Genomic DNA, 20,251 nt, shown 5'->3' with positions numbered 1-20,251 from the left:
CCCTGAGAAAGAATGGGCCATTTGAGCATGTAATTATGACATTGATGAGTGGATGATGCCTAATGTCTGTCCACCCATCCATGATAATATTGCATCTAGACTCCTCCTAGCATGCCCTCATGGTCTCCATTGATGCATTGATCTTGGCATATGCATTATCCAATGAATTCGCACTCACTTGGTGACACAATTGATGGTCCTCCCCTTGTTCACCACCATCTGCATCATCTCCTTATAAGGAGATCTAGCTACATGAAATGAAATGCCATTGGAAAAAATGAATCTATCAATGAATTCCTCTATCTTCTCTCGTATGTGTGCATTCAACAAATTTTCTATGGAGTTACTTTCACTTTGCACCTTGTGTTTCCCCTTGCTTGGTTGTGCTTCACGCATAGCACCTTAGTCATGGGGTTTGCCGATCTTTGCGTATGAAGTTCAAAGTTCTGCAAATTCTCATAAAATTAAAATAATTCGTTCAAGTTCGACATTAATTTGTACGAAGCAAAATTTCTGTGTCTGTCATCTTCAAGAATCACTAAAAATCCATTGGAAATTGGATTTGATGAAGTATCTAAGCCTATTCAAGAAACACAGACATGGTATATGGTTTTAGTTTAGTCAGAATAAACTCGAAATAAATTTTCTGGGAGAACCATTTTGACAGAGCTCTTCCAACTTGCCCTTACTAGGAACCTATGAGCTCTGTCAGATAAATTTGTTCGATGGGAAAATACTGGCTTTGATGGAAAAATCCATCGCTCTTTTCGTAACGGAAATGAGAATCCGTCAAAATATTGCAAGCTTATTTATAAAATTTAATATATTATTTATATATTGACAAATGATAACAAAAAAATTGAATACATTTATGTTAATAGTATTTCTAAATTTATCATAATGTATTCAAATTTCAAATTCAATCATATTGCTTTATTTTTTATAATTTTAATTGAAAAAGTGAAAATATATTCATATTTATATGAATTTTAATTTAATAAGTGACTATTTATATTTATATTTACTTGAATTTTAAATAAGATAATATTATTTTATTTTAACAAATATAAAAAAAAATAAAAAAATTTGACTAAATTAATTTAATAATATAATTTATTTTTAAATCTAGTATTGTTAAATTATTTTGAAAATTTAATAGTTAGTATTTATATATTTTTAAAATTCAAATAAATATAAGCTGAATTTAGTGTCAATTTTTTTCCTTTGTTGAATTTGGTTTGAATTTCATTATCGCCGAACTCGAACTCGAATTTGAACCTTGTGACATAGCATAGCACTATAAGTGGAGGAAGGTGCTAATGCTGCCCCTGATAATGAAGTGGCTCTTTGCTGTGGTCTAGGAGTAGAAATCTTTCACTGCCCCTGTATTTGCTGCCCATGAAACTGCTGAATACTCTGAATTTGTTGCCTACTAGACAAGGTAGTAGGCTGTGTCATAAGATTCGCCGAATTTCATCCATGAAGTTCAAATTTCAGCCAATTTTTATCCTTTCGGAACTTAGTCCGAATTTTATGATTTAAAATATAATATTGTTATTTATAATAATATTATTTTATTTTGATATTATAATGAGTTTAGTTATCTAGTGATGTCAAACTATTTTGACAATTTTGTGGACATATTACTTAGATTTAAAATTAAATAATTTTATGTAAGCTTTTTGATGTCAATTTTTTTACGAATTTTTACCCTTGCCGAATTTCATCTGAATTTTATGATCAATGAACTCGAATTCGATTCGAACCTTGTGACTTAGGTAGTAGGCATTGCAATTCCCAAGTCATCTAACACCCCCAAAGCTTGTTGAATTGAATTCTATAATGCAGATTTTTAGCAATTCTCATTCTGTTGCTGATGAGACCCTCCTTGGATTCATAGAATGTCAATTACCAAGAGTAAGCAAAAATCCGTCTAGGAAAAAATACAAAGAAGGGTACCACTTTCGTCAGAGTGCTCTGCAACAAGAGACAAGAGCTTGCCAGTGTCTTTCGTTTGAGATGAGTCTACCACTAACATCCTAGAATCTGCAAAACCTTTGATCGGAAGTCATCTCAAATTGTCCAACTTGCTGTTGGATAACATAACCGTCTTTCCCTGTATACAAAGACAAAAAGACAAACATTGAGAACAACTGCCACAATTTTGAGGAAAAAATGTCAGAAAAACATTTTTTTTTAGTTTCCTTCAAAACTCTTCATTTGAATTTCCAGATTTCAGCAATTAGAGCTTTCTAGATTTTTTTTCTCCTTACCCTTGAAAACTTTCAATGATTCCTTAAAAAACCTTTGTCATCTTATCATAGTTCCAAGAATCACGGCGATTCATGCGATTCACGCGATTCGGCGATTCGATTCAAGCCAAACGATTTTTTGTGAATCGGTGAATCGAATCAGCGATAAAGGGTTTATGAAATAAGTTACTCACTAAATTTATAAGGGTTTTTTAAATTTTCCGATTCATGGCCGATTCGATTCCGATTCATGGCCGATTCACGATTTGATTCGGCCTTGCCGATTTCGATCCGATTCCGATTCTTGTTCTCCCAAAGAGTTCACTTAGGCAATTAGAAACACTTAGTTTTACTTACTATAATTCTTATAACTTCACTTAGGCAATTAGAAACACTTAGTTTTACTTACTTATCTGGGTGTCTCAGTAATCTATGTTCTCCCAAAGAGTTCACTGTCAAAGCTATTGCTATATGGATTAGCTGAGTGGGGGGACTGTTTCCCCTATTGCAAATGCTCTACGACTTCCTCCAGTGAGCTGAGAAGATCATCTTTTAGCAGAGATAATTGTCCCAAGTTTTTCTCCTACAATAGACACCTTTTTGCCTAACTCCTTATCACCTTTTGAAGTAGTTAGTACATCCTTTATCGTCGCTTTTCTCCTTTCTTCATTTTTGCTGACTTTTAGGATTTGGTCATTGAAGAAGTCCTTTTCTTTTGTTTTTCTTTTCTTTTTAATGATGGATATTCCAAACAAAATGGTCACACAAGTACCGGAGAGCTTCTAGTAACACTACATAAGACTTCATCTTTCTGATTAACTCTCCAGGATTGTAAGATACAATGTCTTTGATTCTTAGGATATTTGCTTCCGATGTTTTAATTCTATTGCTGCAAGATATTTTAAGGTCCTAACAGGGGATGTTACAAATGGTATAAGAGCTAAAATTGGAGTCTTTTCAGAAACAAATTTTAGGCTGCAGTCAGATTAACATTGAAGATTCATTTACAGATATCAATTTGCAGAAAATAATAATATGTCAAATGTCGATTTAATATCTTATTGGGAGAAAGGATTTGTTAATGTGGTCAGGTGGTTGCATTGATCTGATTAAATATTGTTATATGGGTTTTTTTCAAAATTATTTGATATTTGAAACCATTGGAAAACTATAAGTTTTCCGTAAATATTGATTGGGGCTTTTGTCATAAGGTTTGCAAAAATACCTTGGTTTATTATTCCATATATGCCAAATAAGAGATTTGATGCAAACAGTATATTTTCTGTAGAGATTTTTTATTTATGAGGCCTGACACTGTATTGGCTTACTTCCAGGCGTGGTTTATAAAATTTGAGTTTTAATGTTTTGAGCTACTTGCATTTGGGAAGGTTGAATAACAACATTAATATTATTATATGCTTTGTTTCATAATGTGTAGAGTTCATAAAAAATTAATAAAAACCGTGTCAAGTTCCTCCTGCAATTTTGTTGCTGTTGCTTGGGTTACCAGCTAGCTGCACTGGAATCTGGAGGCACTTATCTAGGGCTGTGAATATCTGCTTCTACAATTGTCACGATTCATGAATTCTTGAGTGTGAAATTTCTGTCGTGAACTACACCCTTTCAGTGAGGCGATGCAGTTGAATTTGCATTGTTGTCTTATTTAGTGAAATGGCTTCTCTTTCATGATATACTGTAATTATTTGATTGGTTCTTAGATTGTATTTCGGGAATAACTGGGTACTTTAGAAACTGCAATAATATGAATCCATGAATTATTCAGAGTTGTCATGAGATTACTCCTTTAGATGACGTAAGAGAGCATTTCAAATGACGGGATTTAAGAATACATCATCTGTTGCAAGACTAAGTTTGATAATTGTACTGTTTCAACTGGTAAAGTACAATCATTGGGAGAGTAAATATTCTGGGTGACTATTTTGATGCATGACATAATGGTCGGGAGTCTCCTGTTATTGGTATATTAGTTATTTTTCCAGTGTAACATCAGTACTGGGGTATGTCGAGACGAATTTGTGGGACGTAGGGAAGATAGGTCTCATTTTTGGGATGATGGGGGGATGATGGCAAGGGGAGGATGGGGCAGAGAGGGGTGTTGTATAGTACCCATATAGAACTTGAAATGTTAGTTATGAAATGATGTTTCAGTAGAACATACCAAATTAAAATACTTGAACATAGCAAAATTGCAACAAGAACTAGAACCATTGAACATTCAACATAGTTAACATATTACATACCCAATAGTAACATTCAAAAATCAAAATTCAAATTGAAATTCAAGTACCCATCCTAGTGGCAGCATGGTTGCGATATGGTGGAGGTGAGGGTACTTACGTACTCAAGTATCTGGTGTGAGGACGTATCGGCCACGGGTACTTCGAGGTTTGCGAGGGGGTGAGAGTCCCCGTGTTACACAGTATTTTTCTGAAATGTCACTTCCTGTAGTCTTGGTTGGAGAGGAAAAATGAAAATAACAGAAGTTCAAATCATGGCGTTATGAAATAAATAGGGAATATTACCCTTGACACCAGTGAGTAGATAAAGCAAAGAAACGTGAATCGGAATTGGCAAGGCCGAATCGAATCGTGAATCGGCAATGAATCGGCAAATTTGAAAAAACCCTTTAAATTTAAAGATTTCAACAATTTAAAACTTATTTCATGCACCCTTTATTTAATATAACTTAAGCACACTATAACATCATCAAATAGAAGTTAAAACTTAACATACATAAACATGGAACATAAAATCCATCACATACGTAACTATGTTATCTAAAATGTAAATTGTAGGCTAGCTGAAGTAAATAGAAATCAAATGATCATAATGATTTAAATCATAGAATGTATGTAAGATGATCCATAAGACATCAAATCATAAATTTATGTAAGAATCTAAGATGAAGATCCATGAAAGTTTGAAACATATGTCTATCAATGATTCAGTATCAATATCTGTAAACAAAATATAAAAACAAGGCTCCAGCTCAAGCCTCAGGCTCATAGTCATCATCATCCTCAACATCATCCTCAAGCTCGGCTACAGCCTCAGCCTCAGCCTCTGAGTATCCAGTCTGCCTAGTAGCAAGGTGTCTAATGTAGGTCCTAGAGGACTGTCGAGCCATATCTCCCGCATATAAGATGGGCTCACGAATGTCGCTAGGGCCTGTGTCTGTGCGTGCACATGTGCGTCTACCAATGCCTGAAGAACGTGCTCTAGCTGCCTCAGCCTCTATATCCACTTGGTCAATCCACGCACGGTCTTCCTCAGTGAAGACTGGATCTACAACCTCTGTGAGCCACTCTGATTCTGGATCAATCTCCTCCAGAATGATCGGAGAGGAGTCAGTGCCCAAAATCTGTCTGATCCTAAGACGGAGGTTGTAATGAACGAAGACAAGATCATTCAACCTCTGCACTGTCTACCTGTTTCTCCTCTTTGAGTGGATGTGCTCGAACATGGACCAACTGCGCTCACATGCAGAAGCACTGCTTGGCTGACTCAGAATACGAATGGCAATTTTTTGAAGTTTTGGGGTTGTGGCCCCAAACATTTGCCACCATCTATCTGAAATAAGGGAAAATAAAAATAATTAGTCTCATTTACAAATTACAAATTACAAGTTAACTCTAAAATTACATAATCAACTTTAAGTTTAGAATCTAGATTCATGAACATTGAATATATTATTTAATTTTTACCTGGCTGTATTGTTTCCCGAGCATCTATGGCTACCCTGCTAGAGAAAAGTGGCCCTTCTTTATTATTGAACTTATCAAGCTCAATAATTGCAGCACTGCTATCCTCATCAGTACTCAACCTCTGGATCACTGTATATAATCCGGTGAGAACCTCCTCATCCGCCTTGAAGTCAGGACGGAAACGAAATGCCGAATTCAAAAAGTAAGCTGTTGCATGGATGGGTCTGTGGAGCTGATTCTACCATCTCCTATCAATGATGTCCCAAATAGGGGCATACTTCTCCTGCACTCCTGCATACTGAGCTCTAATGGCCTCCTTGGCCCTATCCATGCCCTCATATATGTAGCCCATAGAGGGCTTCTCCCCATCAGTAGTTCGTAGGAGAGATACAAGAGGCTCAGTGACCTACATATAAAGTAAAACAAAAATTTGAGTCAAAACTTAAACATAGAATAATTCAATAATATAACTTAAGGTAAAACTAAATCATTAAACAATTAGCATAGTAAACTGTAAAATATTAAATGTTAAATTGCAATAAAATTACCTTAAGGATTTCTCTAGTAGGTTTCCAAAAACCATCATCATCAAATATGCAATCCACCACATCTATCCCTGCAGTGGTCGTAGCATAGGAAGATGAAATCCACTCCCGCCCAACAAACATGCTCCTCAAATCATCCCTTGATGTCAACAAGGACTGCAAGGTGATGAAATTCGAGGCAAACCTCATGATCCCTGAACGAGCTAACTCTTTGTCTCCTGTGTACTTTCTCATTGTGCTAAGGACAAATGAATGATTATAAATAAACTTGCATATGTTTTTTGCCCTTTCCACACATGACTTGACCCACTCAAGTTTGCCAATTTCCTCCAACATGAGGTCAAGGCAGTGTGCTGCACAAGGGGACCAAAATATGGTGGGGTGCCTCTCCATCAAAAGTTTGCCTACAACAATTTTAAGATAATTAGAAATTCAAATTTCAAACATGTTAGAACTTAGGAAACTTAGAAATTCTAAGTTAGAATTAGAAAAAGTTCAAAATTCAAATAAATTTATTTTCAAAACTTAAAAAGTTAAAAGTTTACCTGCAGCAACATAACTTGCTGCATTATCCATCACCACTTGCACCACATGTTGTTCCCCCACCTCTGCTATAACTTCCTCAATAACCTCACATAAGTATGTGGCGTTTTTTACATGAGCAGAAGCATCAATGGATTTGAGGAACATGGTATATCCTACAAGTAACAAAACAACGAATTATAATTACTATTAGCAATCAACAAATCAAAATTTGAAATAGTCAATCACGATTCAAAATTATGTATGTAGGAAAGTAGAATGATCAATCACCTCCACAGGATACAAGAAAATTGAGATGTGTTCTTCCCCTCCTATCTGTCCAACCATCAGTCATGATGGTGCAACCCTTTTCGATCCACTCCTTTCGGTTGTCCTCAAGCTCATGCCTCATATCCTCAACCATTTCCTCCAGGAGGTATCCACTCAACTCAGCCTCAGTTGGGGCTTTAAACCCCGGACCACAAATGGTAACTGCATCTATCATGTTCTGCCAATAAGGAGTCCTGTCACAAATAGATAATGATATTGATTAGAAATTTAGATGTCAAAAACTAAAATCATAAAACAAGTAGATATAATTAAAGTTTTACTTTTGCTTTTAACTTTAACTTTGAAGATAACAAAGAAAAAAGAATCAATTACCTGGCTGCAATAAATGGAATGTTGCAAAAGTACCAGAATTTGCAAATCTCTTTTCTGGCAGCATCATGAATCTCCTTGTTCAAACCCATGCCCTCAAGCGTGGGTTGGGAGCTAGGAGTAGTGCGGGGCACAAAGTAACTATCCATTCTGCTTTTTCGCACTCTAGGCGGCAATAGGTTGGTGTTGGACTCTGTTTCAGTATGAGACCGACTACCACTAACACTCACATGAGCACTAGCACTAGGATGAAAAGGAGGCCTAGAAGAACTCTCTCCAACACAACCTACGGATGTGGAAGCTGATGCAGATGCACTTGCAGATGTAGATGCGGTTGCGGATGTGGGAGCACGGGAGCCAATACCTCTTAACCCTTCAAGTTGCATTTTCTTAGTCAACTTGTCTTGTTCAATTTTTTCTAATGCCACTAAACAAGAGCGTTTTGCCTCAGCGGTTTGTTGAGTGCAAACTGTGACATCATGGCCAGGTATGCCAGCAATGTGGTATTTCAATCTATAGATACCTCCCGAATTTATTTTTTCTTTGCAAAATATACATTTTGTTTGATATTTGGTTCTCCCAGGGAACTCTTCATTATATTTCCAGCATTCATCTTTTTTACCCATTGTGGAAATTGGAAAATGAAAGCAAAGGGCTGCTGCAATAAAAAAATTCATGTAAAAAATCAAAGTTTGCAACTAATAAACAAAAACTACAAAACAACAAACCCTAGTTTGCAATTTAGTAAAAATAAAAAACATTCAAGATTTGCAAATAAACACTAAAAAGATTTAACAAAAAATGCATACTACACTAACATGCAAAAAAAAAACCAACACTTACCTCTTGCAAATGAGTTGAGGAGTGTTGATATTGACTCCTTAATGCTCCCAATGCAATTTATGGTCTCCCCAAATGGACTTCTGATCTCTTTGGTGCTCTTCCTTCTTGCCGGTTGGAAACCTATGGATTCTCTTTTCTCTTCTTCTACTCATACTAAGCAAATAGAAGGCTCTTTAGGGTTATAACAAAGAGGAAAGTCAACTTAGAAAGCAAATAAAACATGTGTTTTTTTAAAAAAATTGAACTTTCTATCCTTGCTGCCGCGGCCGATTTCTGGAGATTCATGATGGCGTTTTTGGCGATTTTTGCCATGAATCGCCGATTTTGGCGATTCAGGCGATTCACAAGAAAAAATTGCCGCCAGCAATTTCCGATTCCAAAAAAATCGGGAGCCATGAATCTTATCGCGATTTCATGGCGATTTTTGGAACTATGAGATAAAGACACAACAACCAAAGAAAATAATAAATTGAATATATTGTTTGATAGATTGTCATTGGTGTCATAAAGAGATAGTATTCTAGATGCAGACGTATAGTAAGAGACACAAAAAGAAAAAAATTGGTAGTAGTCTGGAGTCCGATCAGACTTTTTATCGATATTTAAAAGTTCTTCGGTCATCTGGGAAATAATCGTTGTCTTCACATGTGCTGGATGTACATGCAGAAAGCCGTATCATAATATCAACAACTCATATGATCTGTACTTAATATTACTTCAAACTTTATAGGGTTATATATTATATTTTGCACAGATCAATATTTGATGGGAAAAAGCCTTCTTTCTCAAAGCATTTGATTTGCAATATTTTGTGTTGATAAGGTGTCAGGAGTATTGCGGTCTGCATTTTGATTACTATCTGAAGTTTACATCAGTTATTAGTTAAAGTTTCTGCTGTAAGATTTGTTAAAAACTGATGCTATTAACTTGTGGTAATCAATGCAAATGAAGACGATTCATGATTATACTATAATGAATTGATACGGATATCATTCAACAAATAAACAGAGTGAGCCTACTTAAGAAAGACATTAAAGGCGATGACAACTACTGTATTAAATGAGACTAACATCCAGTTCATTTATGCTTGTAGCCCATCATTGCAGAATAATATGGGAAAAGACAGCAAACATTAGTTGAGATCAGTTTCACACACCAAATGCCCTACTAAGAGATTGAAAGAAAGAAGTTGGTTTTGTATGCATACAAGACTAATAAGAATTACAAGAAAAGAAATCAATTACATACATCATTTGCAAAGCTGTATGTTAAATACAGTCAGATCTCTTACACTGTCTGTGAACATCATTGGACAAGGAAGATACTCAGATTAAAGACAGAGCTTCATACATCTCTGTGACTGGTATGTACAGTATTGATTATTTTTATAATGCATAATAATGAATTATCTAACCATTCTTGCTGAAGACTTCTTGTTATTTCTAAGTCTGAAAGGAAAATAAGAGATGCGTTCAGGGAGAGGCTTGTGTAAATCCAGCCAATTGGTTGTTCCCAAAATAAGGTAGAGATCAGCATCCCTGAGAACCTTGTAGACATGTCCAAGAAAGGCTTAAGGGCTTTGATTTGTAAAACCTTGATGAAAACCATTGAGCTTGGTGTCAATAAGGCTGTTGCATCTCAACATTCTCATGGACTGGAATAATAACTAGGATAGCATGGACTTTTCAATTCATATTTAGTTTATTATTAATTTACCTATAATGGTAGTCTCAGGAGAGAGAACAAAGGTGTATTCAGTGAGAGGCTAGTGTAAATTCATCCAATTGGTTATTCCAAGATAGGGTAGGGATTAGTGACCCCAAGAGCCTTGCGGACAAGTCCCAAGAAAGGTTTAAGGGATTGGATTTGTAAACTTTGAGGAAAGCCATTGAGTTTGGTTGCTAAGCAATCTGTTTACAACCTAAGCATTCTTCTCTACTAGAATAATAATAAGACAAAAAAAAACTGAGCATTCTGCTAAGTAGGCCACCTTGTGTGGATGCGTAAACACCACCACTGAGGCCAAGGGGGCCCAAGTTCCGCTCTTGGACTTAGTATGTAATTGGCTTGGAGTAAGTTATCGTGACACATTTTTCTTTGAAACTTATGCATACACATATGTACCAATGAAAACTTGTGGGTGCAAGATTCTATTGAAGAAGTAAATTTTGTAAATCATTTTTTTGACTCTAGTAAATTGTAAGACATTAATCAATAATTCATGTATTATGTGTCTACATCATGTTTGCTTTGTGTTTTCATGCATTCATATGTTTGCTTCGTGTTTTCATGCATATATGTGTATGTTTCACGTTTTCATGTACTCATCTTTACTTTGTGTATGCTCTGTGTTTTCATGCATTATGATGTATGCTCTATAAATCCCTTATGTCTTCTTGCATCCAAATGCTTCATATGATGGTTCTACAAAAATGTCAAGTATAAATGATTTTTGCTTGAGGACAAGCAAAATTTGAAAGGGGAGGTCTGTAATATCCTTGTCAAAATAAGATCTATATAATTAAAAATATAAATGAATAAATAAATAATAAATAAATGAAATATTGATAAGATAATATTAATAATGGTATAGTTATAATTTATTATAATAGTGTACATATATTAATAGTAAAGTATGAGAATTAAATATTTTTATATAAAATGATAAAATATAATATTTAGATTAATATCATAATACATAAAGTTAATTATATATATAAAAATATTAATACTAATAATAATATTAATAACATTAATAATAAATAATAACATAACAACAATAGGTAAATGTTGAAACATTAGAAATAATTTTTCTGCACACTAACCCTTTGTTAGAAATTGATATTTGCAACATTCTAAGATACAAAAAAGGGGTCTTTTCTTGTAAATATTTAGGCATCCCAATTGATAAGGATAATAGAACCTCTAAGGCTTGGGTTCCTATTCTTAATAAATTTGACCAAAAAATGGACAATTGGAAAGGCAAATTGCTTTCTAAATCTGGACAGTCAACAATGGTAAAAGCTGTTCTCTTAGCCCTTCCCTCGTACCAAATGCCATGTTTACCTTTATTTGTTAAGGCAAAGTCTAACATTGAAAAGTAAATGAAGAATTTCTTTCGGCAAGGCGTGTCCAACAATAAAAAATGGCATTAATTAATTAGGATAAAATTTGCAAACCTATTGAAAACAGTGGCCTTGGAATTAAAAGACTTAAGTGGCAAAATCAGGCTATGGGCGCCAAATTAATGGAGGATGTATCAATCCACAAAGTAAATGGGCTAGGATTGTTTACAACAAATACCTCGATTCAAATGACAACATTAATATCTTTACAACCCTTAATCCACCAAGAGGATCTAGAGTGTGGAACTTTATGTTGGAACCAAAGTAATGTGACTCAGATCCTGCTTGGACTCGACAAGGGTAACTTGACTTGTGACCCGGCTCAGACTCGGTAGTGAGTCGACAAAGTGAAAAACTTCGAAATTTTGAGATTTTTTAGGATTTAAAGAACATTCCATGCACCTATTATTGAATAAAGCTTAAATACACAATAACATCATGAAATAGAAGGTAATTTGATCACAATGCACATACTTAAAAAGTTAAACATACATCGATTACATAAGTACAAAGGTAAATTGGTAAATACTAAAATTTAAATAGTAGCTGAAGGAAATAGAAAAGTAAAACATAGAATCATAGATATATAAAATGATAAATCCATGAAACCCATCAAAATGTATATCAAATCCATGAAATCCAATACATCGATAGTCATCATCAAATGTTCCAAATTTCGATCATATGTTAAATTAAACAAAAAGTTAAAACAAGACTATATCAATGGCTCCTAGTCCCCATCCTGATCCTCATCCCCAACCTCAATCTCAGGCTCAATATAATCTATAAAATGCCTCTTCGTAAGGTTTCTAAGGTAGGTCCTAGATGACTGATTAGCCATAGCATCAACTTGTGAGGTGCCTCTAGGATCAGCTGTAGTCTCTGTCAGTGCTTGTGAGGTGCCACTAGGAACAACTATAGCTCTCTAGTCCTCTACTGCCATAGCCACGACCTCAGTCTCTTTGTTTGCCTTGTCAACCCGCTCTAGGTCGTCATTATCAAAGACAGGATCAGTAGCTCCAGTGATCCACTTAGACTCTAGATCAACCTCCTCTAGAGTAATCAGAATGGTGTCACTATCCAAAATCTCCTTGGTCCTAATGCACAGGTTGTAATGCACAAAGACTAGCTTATTCATTTTCTCCACAGACAACCTATTACGCCTCTTTGAGTGGATGTGCTCGAACATGCTCCAGTTGCACTCACATTCAAAAGCGTTACTTGGCTGGCTCATTATGCGGATGGCGATTTGCTGAAGGTTTTTGGTTGAAGGCCCAAACATTTGCCATGATCTATCTAAATTTTGAAAAAAAGGAAAGGAAAAAAATATTAGTCTCATTTCAAAATTTGAACTTTAAAGCTAGAAATTTAGAAACTAGATTGTATAAGGCTTAAGCTGCAATTTTTTACCTGGCTGCAATTTTGTACGACCTTTTTTGAAAATTTGACTAGAAAAAATGGGCCCTGTTGCATTAGTATAGGCATCCATCTCAAGCAATATATTTCTAGCATTAGTGGCCATCTTCGATATCACAGTGTATAGGCCACAAAGAACCTTCTCATTTGCCTTGAAATCTTCACATAAACAGTATGCCGGATTGAGGTAATAGGCTGCTGTGTGGATGGGTTTATGAAGCTGATTTTGCCATCTCCTATTAATTATGTCGAAAATAGGGCCACATTTGTCCTCAACTCCTACATATTTGGCCTTAATAGCTTCCTTGGCCCTATCCATGCCCTCATATATGTAGCCCATAGCGGGCTTCTCCCTATCAACAACTCATAGGAGGGCTACAAGGAGCTCAGTGATCTACAAAACAATTAAACAAAAGAACAATTTAGTGAATGATGAAACTTTACAAAGTTGCACAATGAAAATAAAACAAAAATATGTATGAGATAAATTAATTTATAAAATTTTAAGACTCAAGGTTTTAAAATTTAAATTACCTCCACAATCTCCTTACATGGCTCCCAAAAACCTTCTTCATCATAAATGCATTTTGTTGCATCTATCCCTGTAGGGGTGGTGGCAAAGGAGGAAGAACTCCATTGTGGACCAACAAACATGCACCTCAAAACTAACCTTGAATTCAACAAAGATTTTAGCGTGATAAAATTAGAGGCAAATGTTGTGATATCAGGATGAGCCAACTTCTTTCCTTTCGTGTATTACTTTATAATGCTGAGAACCAAGGCATGATTATAGATGAACTTGCAAAGATTTTTGGCCTTAGCAATACATGATTTCACCCATTCAAGCTTGCCAATATCCTCTAACATGCGGTCGAGGCAATGGGCCGCACATGAAGTCCAAAAGATTCTTGGGTGTCTCTCCATCAAAATTTTTCTTGCAGCAATTTTAATTAGTTTGTAAACAAATAAAAATTTAGATGTGTTAAAAACTTTTAATTTTCAAAATTTAATGAAAAACTAAAATAATTTTTTTAGAACTTAGCAGTTAAAATTTTACTTGCAGCAACATAATTTGCTGCATTACCAGTCACCACTTGGACAACATTCTCTTCCCCCACGTCCCTTATGACCTCGTCAATAGCCTCACATAAGAATTTTGCATTTTTGACATGTGAGGAAGCATATATAGACTTCAAAAACATGGTGGATCTTGAAAGTGAAAATTAAACAAAATAATTATCATTGAATAGTCAATAAAACAAACTTTTAGTTATTCAATCATACATTAAATTTTAGATTTCGAGAAGTAGAGGATGATGAATTACCTCCACTAGAAACAAGAAAATTGAGGAGAGTCCTATTCCTCCTATCTATCCATCCATCCGTCATAATGGTACACTCTCTTTGGCTCCAAATCTTTCTATGGTCCTCCAACTCAAGTTTCATCTCCTCAACCATTTCTCATAAGAGGGGGCCACTCAACTCATCTTCAGTGAGGGCTTTAAACCCCACACCACGGATGGAAACCACATCAATCATCTCCTACCAATAAGGAGTCCTCGTACATTTGTAGAAACATTTTAATTAGTATATTTCAACATCAAGTTAAAATTATAAAATTTAATTTAAAAATTGAATTTAAAACATAAAACATAAAACAATCAAATATAAATGAAGTTGAAGTACCTGGCTGCTATAAATGGATTGTTGCAAAAATACCCAAATTTGCAAATTGCTCTTATTGCAGCTTCATGGATCTCCCTATTCCAAACGAAGCTCTCAAGTGAGGGTTGTGCACCAAGAGTGGAACATGGTACAAAAAAATTATCCAACCTAGATTTTCTGACTCTAGGACCAAAGGTAATGCGAGTACTATTAGTAGGGGTAGTGCTACTAGCAGTGCAAGGAATAGATGTAGAAGAAGTACCACTAGCAGAAGCACTCAGATGATAGGGGAGAAGGGAAGCACCTTCTCCAACACAACCTATTGAACTTAGGAGTGTAAAACTAGATACAAAAGTAGTTCCAGATGAGTGTGGAAGAGAATTGGAACCAATCTGAGCTAACTCTGCTAATTGTTTTTGTTTTAATTCCTTTTCTTGTTCATATTTTTCTAAGGCAACATAACAAAAACGTTTTGCCTCAGGAGTTGCAGCTTTACAAGGCTCAGCATCATGACTACGTATGCCAGCAATATGGTATTTCAATGTATTTGTCCCCTCACTATTAAAAACCTTACATAATAGGCATTTTGTTTGAGTTCTACCTCTTCCCGAAAATTCTATGGTGTACTTCCAACACTCATCTTTTTTATTGCCTTTAAAGAGTTTGGGTTTTTTAGTTGGAGGAGCCATTAGAGTAAGGAAAAATGTCAAGGTTGCTGCAATAAGACATTTTAGACCAAATATTACCATTTAAGCATTGTATTTTATGAAGATCTAAAGTAAAATAAAACCCATAAACATACAAAAAAAATTCATCCAAAAAACCCATAAGCATACAGAAAAAAGCCATCAAAATCCAAAAGATCAACTCTTACCTCTTTGAAATGAGTTGAGAAGTGTTGAGAAGAGCTCCTATAAACTCCTTGATGATCTAAATGCAAGCGTATAGTTGCTCCAATGTCACAAATGCAAGCTTTTCTCCTCTTCCTTTTAGCTGGTTGCAAAACAATGACACTCTATTTCTCTTCTTCCTCTCTCTCTCTCTCTCTCTCTCTCTCTCACACACACACACACACACACACACACACACACACACACACACACACACACAAAATAGAGTGTTATGAAAGCTCTTTTAGGGCCTTAAGGATAAAAATCAAAAAAATTATTTAAAAAAACAACTTTTTTTTTTATGTTTTAACCTCTGCCGAGCGTTGACTACCGTGGTCGGGTCACGACTGTCATGACTCGTGAGTCATGTGAGTTAGGCGAGTCACACTCCTTGACCTGTTGAGCCCGGGTGACGAGTCATTTTGACTCGGCAAGCCCTCCCTGACTCGCCGACTTGGGAGACTCGCCCGACTCGTAGCAAGTCTCGTTACTTTGGTTGGAACGCATAAGTATTATTACTGAAAAATATCATCGGATGTAGGTTTGTGTAACAAAGTCTTTTTTTGGGAGAATTCTTGGGGTGGATATTCTCCAATTTCAAAAGTTATATCCCCATTTATCAAGACCACTCTTTCCAATTTATGGGGGAAACCTTGAGCAACTATGGGGAATTCCCTGAGGGAGATCGTAGTCTTGGATGGAAATGGAAATCCCTTGACAATACCCCTCAATCAAATTTCGAAAGACTAGAGTTATCCTCCCTCTTGGCTTCTAGAACTATCAAACCCCAAAACTTGGATGACTCTCTAGTTTGGTTGGGTTGTAAAATAGGGAACTACAAGGTTAAAGGTGGATATCAATCCTTAGTAAAAAAACAACAAAATTGGAACCAAACCAAGTTAGCGCTCCAGTTATGTTGGGATAAGTTGTGTCTACCTAAGCCGGTATGTTCACATGGGCCTTACTCCAAAAAATGAATCCTAACTGCTGAATGGACATAGGCAAGAAAAATATTAACTATATTATTTAAGGTCCTGGGGACATTACATCGTCTCTTAATATTAAACATTTATCATCGACATGTCACTGCCATTGGAAGGTCCCAATTATGTCCAAAATGACTTACTATAAATAGTGGTTATGCTCAAAACTTCCTTTAAACACCTTGGTATGATGTCTATACTTTAAACTGGCTATAGGCCACATGGATACTAAGTCCCTTACATATCCTAGTTACGGGACCAAGTACTAGAAAGGGGACATTACAAGTAATGAATGTGAGGGAGGAGATGTTAAGGAACAACTGATTCCAGAATGTTTAATAAAATGGAAAGGATTACCTTACAAGATGCCACACAGGAAGGGATAGAGCTCTTTGGGCATCTTAACTTGAAACTGCCTGAGGTCAAGCAATTAGAGGATGGGAAGACTGTGATGATCCCAAATTGAAGAGGCTGGTAGGGCAGCCAGGTGGTGCTTCAAATCACCCTTCTTTTGCCTTTTTATATGATATTTAACAAATAAAGTAATGCATTTATCAATAATATTTAATATTTTATGAAAAATGTAGTTAGTCGTGATATCTGACTTAGGGAAATGATGTAATGTTGTTATCTCCAGCCGATTTGGTTAATGATGGTATTGCTTATTTAAGGTGAAGTTCGTAGGTATTTATCATGCTTGAATGATGGATATCGCCTCTATGCACACTGACTAGTGGGATGCGAAACCCATGGTCAATGACAGGACATTCACCCTACTCTGGCAATTCAATTTAATCGAGCATTGCACATTGAGTTACCATTTGCAGTAATTTGCATTCCAGCTGTTTGGAACCATGATTTTGGAAAGGCTATAGGTCTGTCTTTGCCTATCTCCGACATGGCCATACCAGAGATATTGCTATCAGGATAGCATTGGCGGCAATTAAAGCAGTGATATGACTCTAAGAAAGAATTCATTATAGAGGGAGGTCTGCAAACTAGGATTGGAGTTGGTCACATTCAGCCTGATCAAAGGCAACAGTAGTAACACAGAAGGAGAACTTCATAAACCCCTCCATTCTTTTAATCTGCGCAAACCTGGTAATGTTATTGTTATTATTGAAGAAGCATCTGAAATTGCCTTTTTCAGAAAACCAGTATGACATTTTTATTTAGAACACTAAACTATAGGACAGATTGAAGGGATTGTAAAACTGACATATTTTCCATATAGATATCAGTGGAATTGATCTATTCTGGAATGAAGTATTAAATTTGTCTTTTGTGAGATCTGGCATGTGTGTTCTGAGCATCTTTCATAATTTTACATTGCTGTGACTTTCAGTTTTAGAATCTGAGAAGTTGTTCCTATTTGTTTGTGTAATTGGTTGAGTTTGAAATAATTTTATTGTAGAATTGGCTAGGATTTTATGACATCTAAAAATAACCTTATTATTGGATTCATCTAAACATTCCTCACAGTTCAACAGGCTGGAAAGCTTCAGAGTATGAGATTTTTATGAAGCAACTTCTGGATTTATGACAGATCCCCTATTTTGAAGAAATAATTCGAGAAATTATGATTGGTGAGTATATATATTGAGTTAGTCAAAGCTGCTTCAATTCTGTATGATCACATATTTATCCTTCGAAACCAAAGCTCTATGAGCTTTCATCTCCCTATTGATTTAGGGACTGCTCTACCCAAAGCTCCTGATGCCTTTTATGTTTTTACTCAAATCTATCTCCCTTGTTTGATATGATTAAATTCGTCTTTCGTTGTGTCTGTACATATCTTTTCAGATTTACTTACTTTTCATTCTGGGAATGATACCTGTAATGCTCCTAAGGTACAGGTGGGTCATTGACAGATTATTTAGAAAATGGTTTGAAATCAGTTGCTATCTTAGATCAATATGTTGACATGCAATACAAGTTAAATAACATCTTATACAGCTCATGTAGTGTTTGGTATTTTACTAAGTTGCCAATTTGGGTGCAGATGCGGATATGGGTGCCAGAATTGGGTGTGCAGATGCATGATTTTTTTTTGGAGGATTTTGGATGTGTGTATATATATAGATAATGATATAATCTTATTACGTAAAATTTAAATGCATAATATAATTTATTTCTAATATAGTAACAATCAACATCATAGATAATAATATGTTATTAACAATATATAAATACATTGATGAAACATATTTTAATAAATAAACATTATATATTAATATAGTATTACATCTAGAATACATAATTATTACTATATAACCGTCTAAACTGGTCAATTATAGTTGATAAACAAATTGAATTAACTGTTTTGTCAGAGGGATTTGCAATATTAAATATTTAGACACACCTTTAAATTACAACAGTAAATTTAAATAATCTCTGTTAATAGTTTTACAAATTAAAGTTTTGATCATCTGATTAAAAGATTCATTGTTTTTGACATTTACAAAACTTCTTATAATTTAAAAAAAATTATTGATTTGGTAATATAATATTAAAAATTATTATAAAACACATAGAGGTAGAAAGTTTCTCTTCTTATGGAAGTTCCCTCTGTGCGAAGCTTGGTCTACTTAGGGAAAGCGGGTTCTGTTTGATTGCTCTTCCTTCATTTTACTCCCCAATTCAACTCATCTGTTTCCAGTCGATATTGTCTCACATGTATGAATAAGTTACCACCATAAGAGATCCAATCAGCAGTTTTCAGTAACAATGAAGTATCCTATTCAGCAGATGACCTGACGAAAATGGGTTTGCAGTTGTTTCGAACCACATGCGCTTCCTCTGTGCATCCAGAGGGCATCCGCCTCCGGACGCATCTGCTTCCGCATCCAGGGGTCGGGGGCACAAATCGGTATCCTAGGCATTTTAGACTCCAGCCATTCAGGCTATGAGTGGTCTTATGATTTTTACTTAATAGTATCTGCAATCAATGTTACTGCTATGGCTAGAAATAATTCTGATTTTGTTACTCCAATATCAATGATATTAAGTGATTGCAGATAATTGATTTTCCTTCCTGTTTGCATGTTCAAGGGGAATCACAGGTTTAATGATAGTGTTGTAACTTGTTTAATGGTTGGGTTATGTTGTATGATGAGTTGGCTGTATTTTCAACAGCCATTTTAGTTTTGCTTGGAACAGTTTTAAATTGATTGTTAGCTTAGACCAGGCTATGTAGACATGCAACACATATGAAATATCAGCGGTGTTTAGCATTCTAGATTCCATTCCTTTAGGCTATGACTAGTCCTATGATTCATACTCTCAGGCTAGGAGTTGTCTTATGATTCATATTCAGGCTGTGATTGGTCTTATGATTCATACGATAATAGTTTCTTCAATCAATGACCCTCGAATTGTTGGAAGTTACTCATTTTATTATTATTCAGATATCATTGATATTACATGATTGCAGATAATTCATTTTCCTTCCTGTTTATATGTTTAATGGAATTGTGTGTATGTCAATTAGTTTATGTTAGTATGATAACTAGGCTGTATTTTCATCAGCTATTTGCTATGTTGTATTTTATGTTCTTGAAGTTTGTAAATTTCAATTTTTAGTTTTGTTTGGAATTTGTTTGATCCAAGGTCAGAATTAATATTT

At 35.2% G+C, this 20,251-nt stretch overlaps 3 protein-coding genes across 3 annotated transcripts in view; 1 reads left to right on the top strand and 2 right to left on the bottom strand.

The window, feature by feature from the left end:
• IIL1 (isopropyl malate isomerase large subunit 1) overlaps positions 1 to 20,251 on the top strand; it is a 156,312-nt gene that overhangs the window by 93,183 nt on the left and 42,878 nt on the right. The gene's annotated exons all lie outside the window — the stretch shown is intronic.
• LOC149543572 (uncharacterized) lies at positions 6,389 to 7,342 on the bottom strand. Its single transcript, XM_089798348.1, has 2 exons — positions 7,068 to 7,342; positions 6,389 to 6,926 (listed from the first exon to the last, which is right to left on the bottom strand). The coding sequence occupies exons 1-2, from the start codon at positions 7,210 to 7,212 to the stop codon at positions 6,499 to 6,501; spliced, it is 573 nt and encodes a 190-aa protein (XP_089654474.1). The 5' UTR covers positions 7,213 to 7,342; the 3' UTR covers positions 6,389 to 6,498.
• On the bottom strand, positions 7,328 to 19,508 carry LOC149543571 (uncharacterized). The gene is made up of 3 exons (XM_089796542.1): positions 19,412 to 19,508; positions 7,708 to 7,897; positions 7,328 to 7,568 (listed from the first exon to the last, which is right to left on the bottom strand). The coding sequence occupies exons 1-3, from the start codon at positions 19,506 to 19,508 to the stop codon at positions 7,328 to 7,330; spliced, it is 528 nt and encodes a 175-aa protein (XP_089652668.1).

The sequence above is a fragment of the Cupressus sempervirens genome, chromosome 8 (genome assembly GCF_028749045.1).
Source record: "Cupressus sempervirens isolate cs-2001-9-10 chromosome 8, ASM2874904v1, whole genome shotgun sequence".
Taxonomy (NCBI): Eukaryota; Viridiplantae; Streptophyta; class Pinopsida; order Cupressales; family Cupressaceae; genus Cupressus; species Cupressus sempervirens.
Note: the sequence above shows the minus strand (reverse complement) of the source record. Positions and strands in the feature narration are given on the sequence as shown.

What these genes read in the sequence shown, in the direction of transcription:
- LOC149543572 (XM_089798348.1), bottom strand. Translation starts at nt 7,212, where the DNA reads ATGTTCCTCAAATCCATTGATGCTTCTGCTCATGTAAAAAACGCCACA. An exon ending in AGCAAGTTATGTTGCTGCAG is followed by an intron (nt 6,927 to 7,067) that starts GTAAACTTTTAA and finishes AAATTGTTGTAG; the next exon opens with GCAAACTTTTGATGGAGAGG.
- LOC149543571 (XM_089796542.1), bottom strand. Translation starts at nt 19,508, where the DNA reads ATGCCTAGGATACCGATTTGTGCCCCCGACCCCTGGATGCGGAAGCAG. An exon ending in GCACAGAGGAAGCGCATGTG is followed by an intron (nt 7,898 to 19,411) that starts GTTCGAAACAAC and finishes ATACTGAAACAG; the next exon opens with AGTCCAACACCAACCTATTG. An exon ending in ATTCCATTTATTGCAGCCAG is followed by an intron (nt 7,569 to 7,707) that starts GTAATTGATTCT and finishes TATTTGTGACAG; the next exon opens with GACTCCTTATTGGCAGAACA.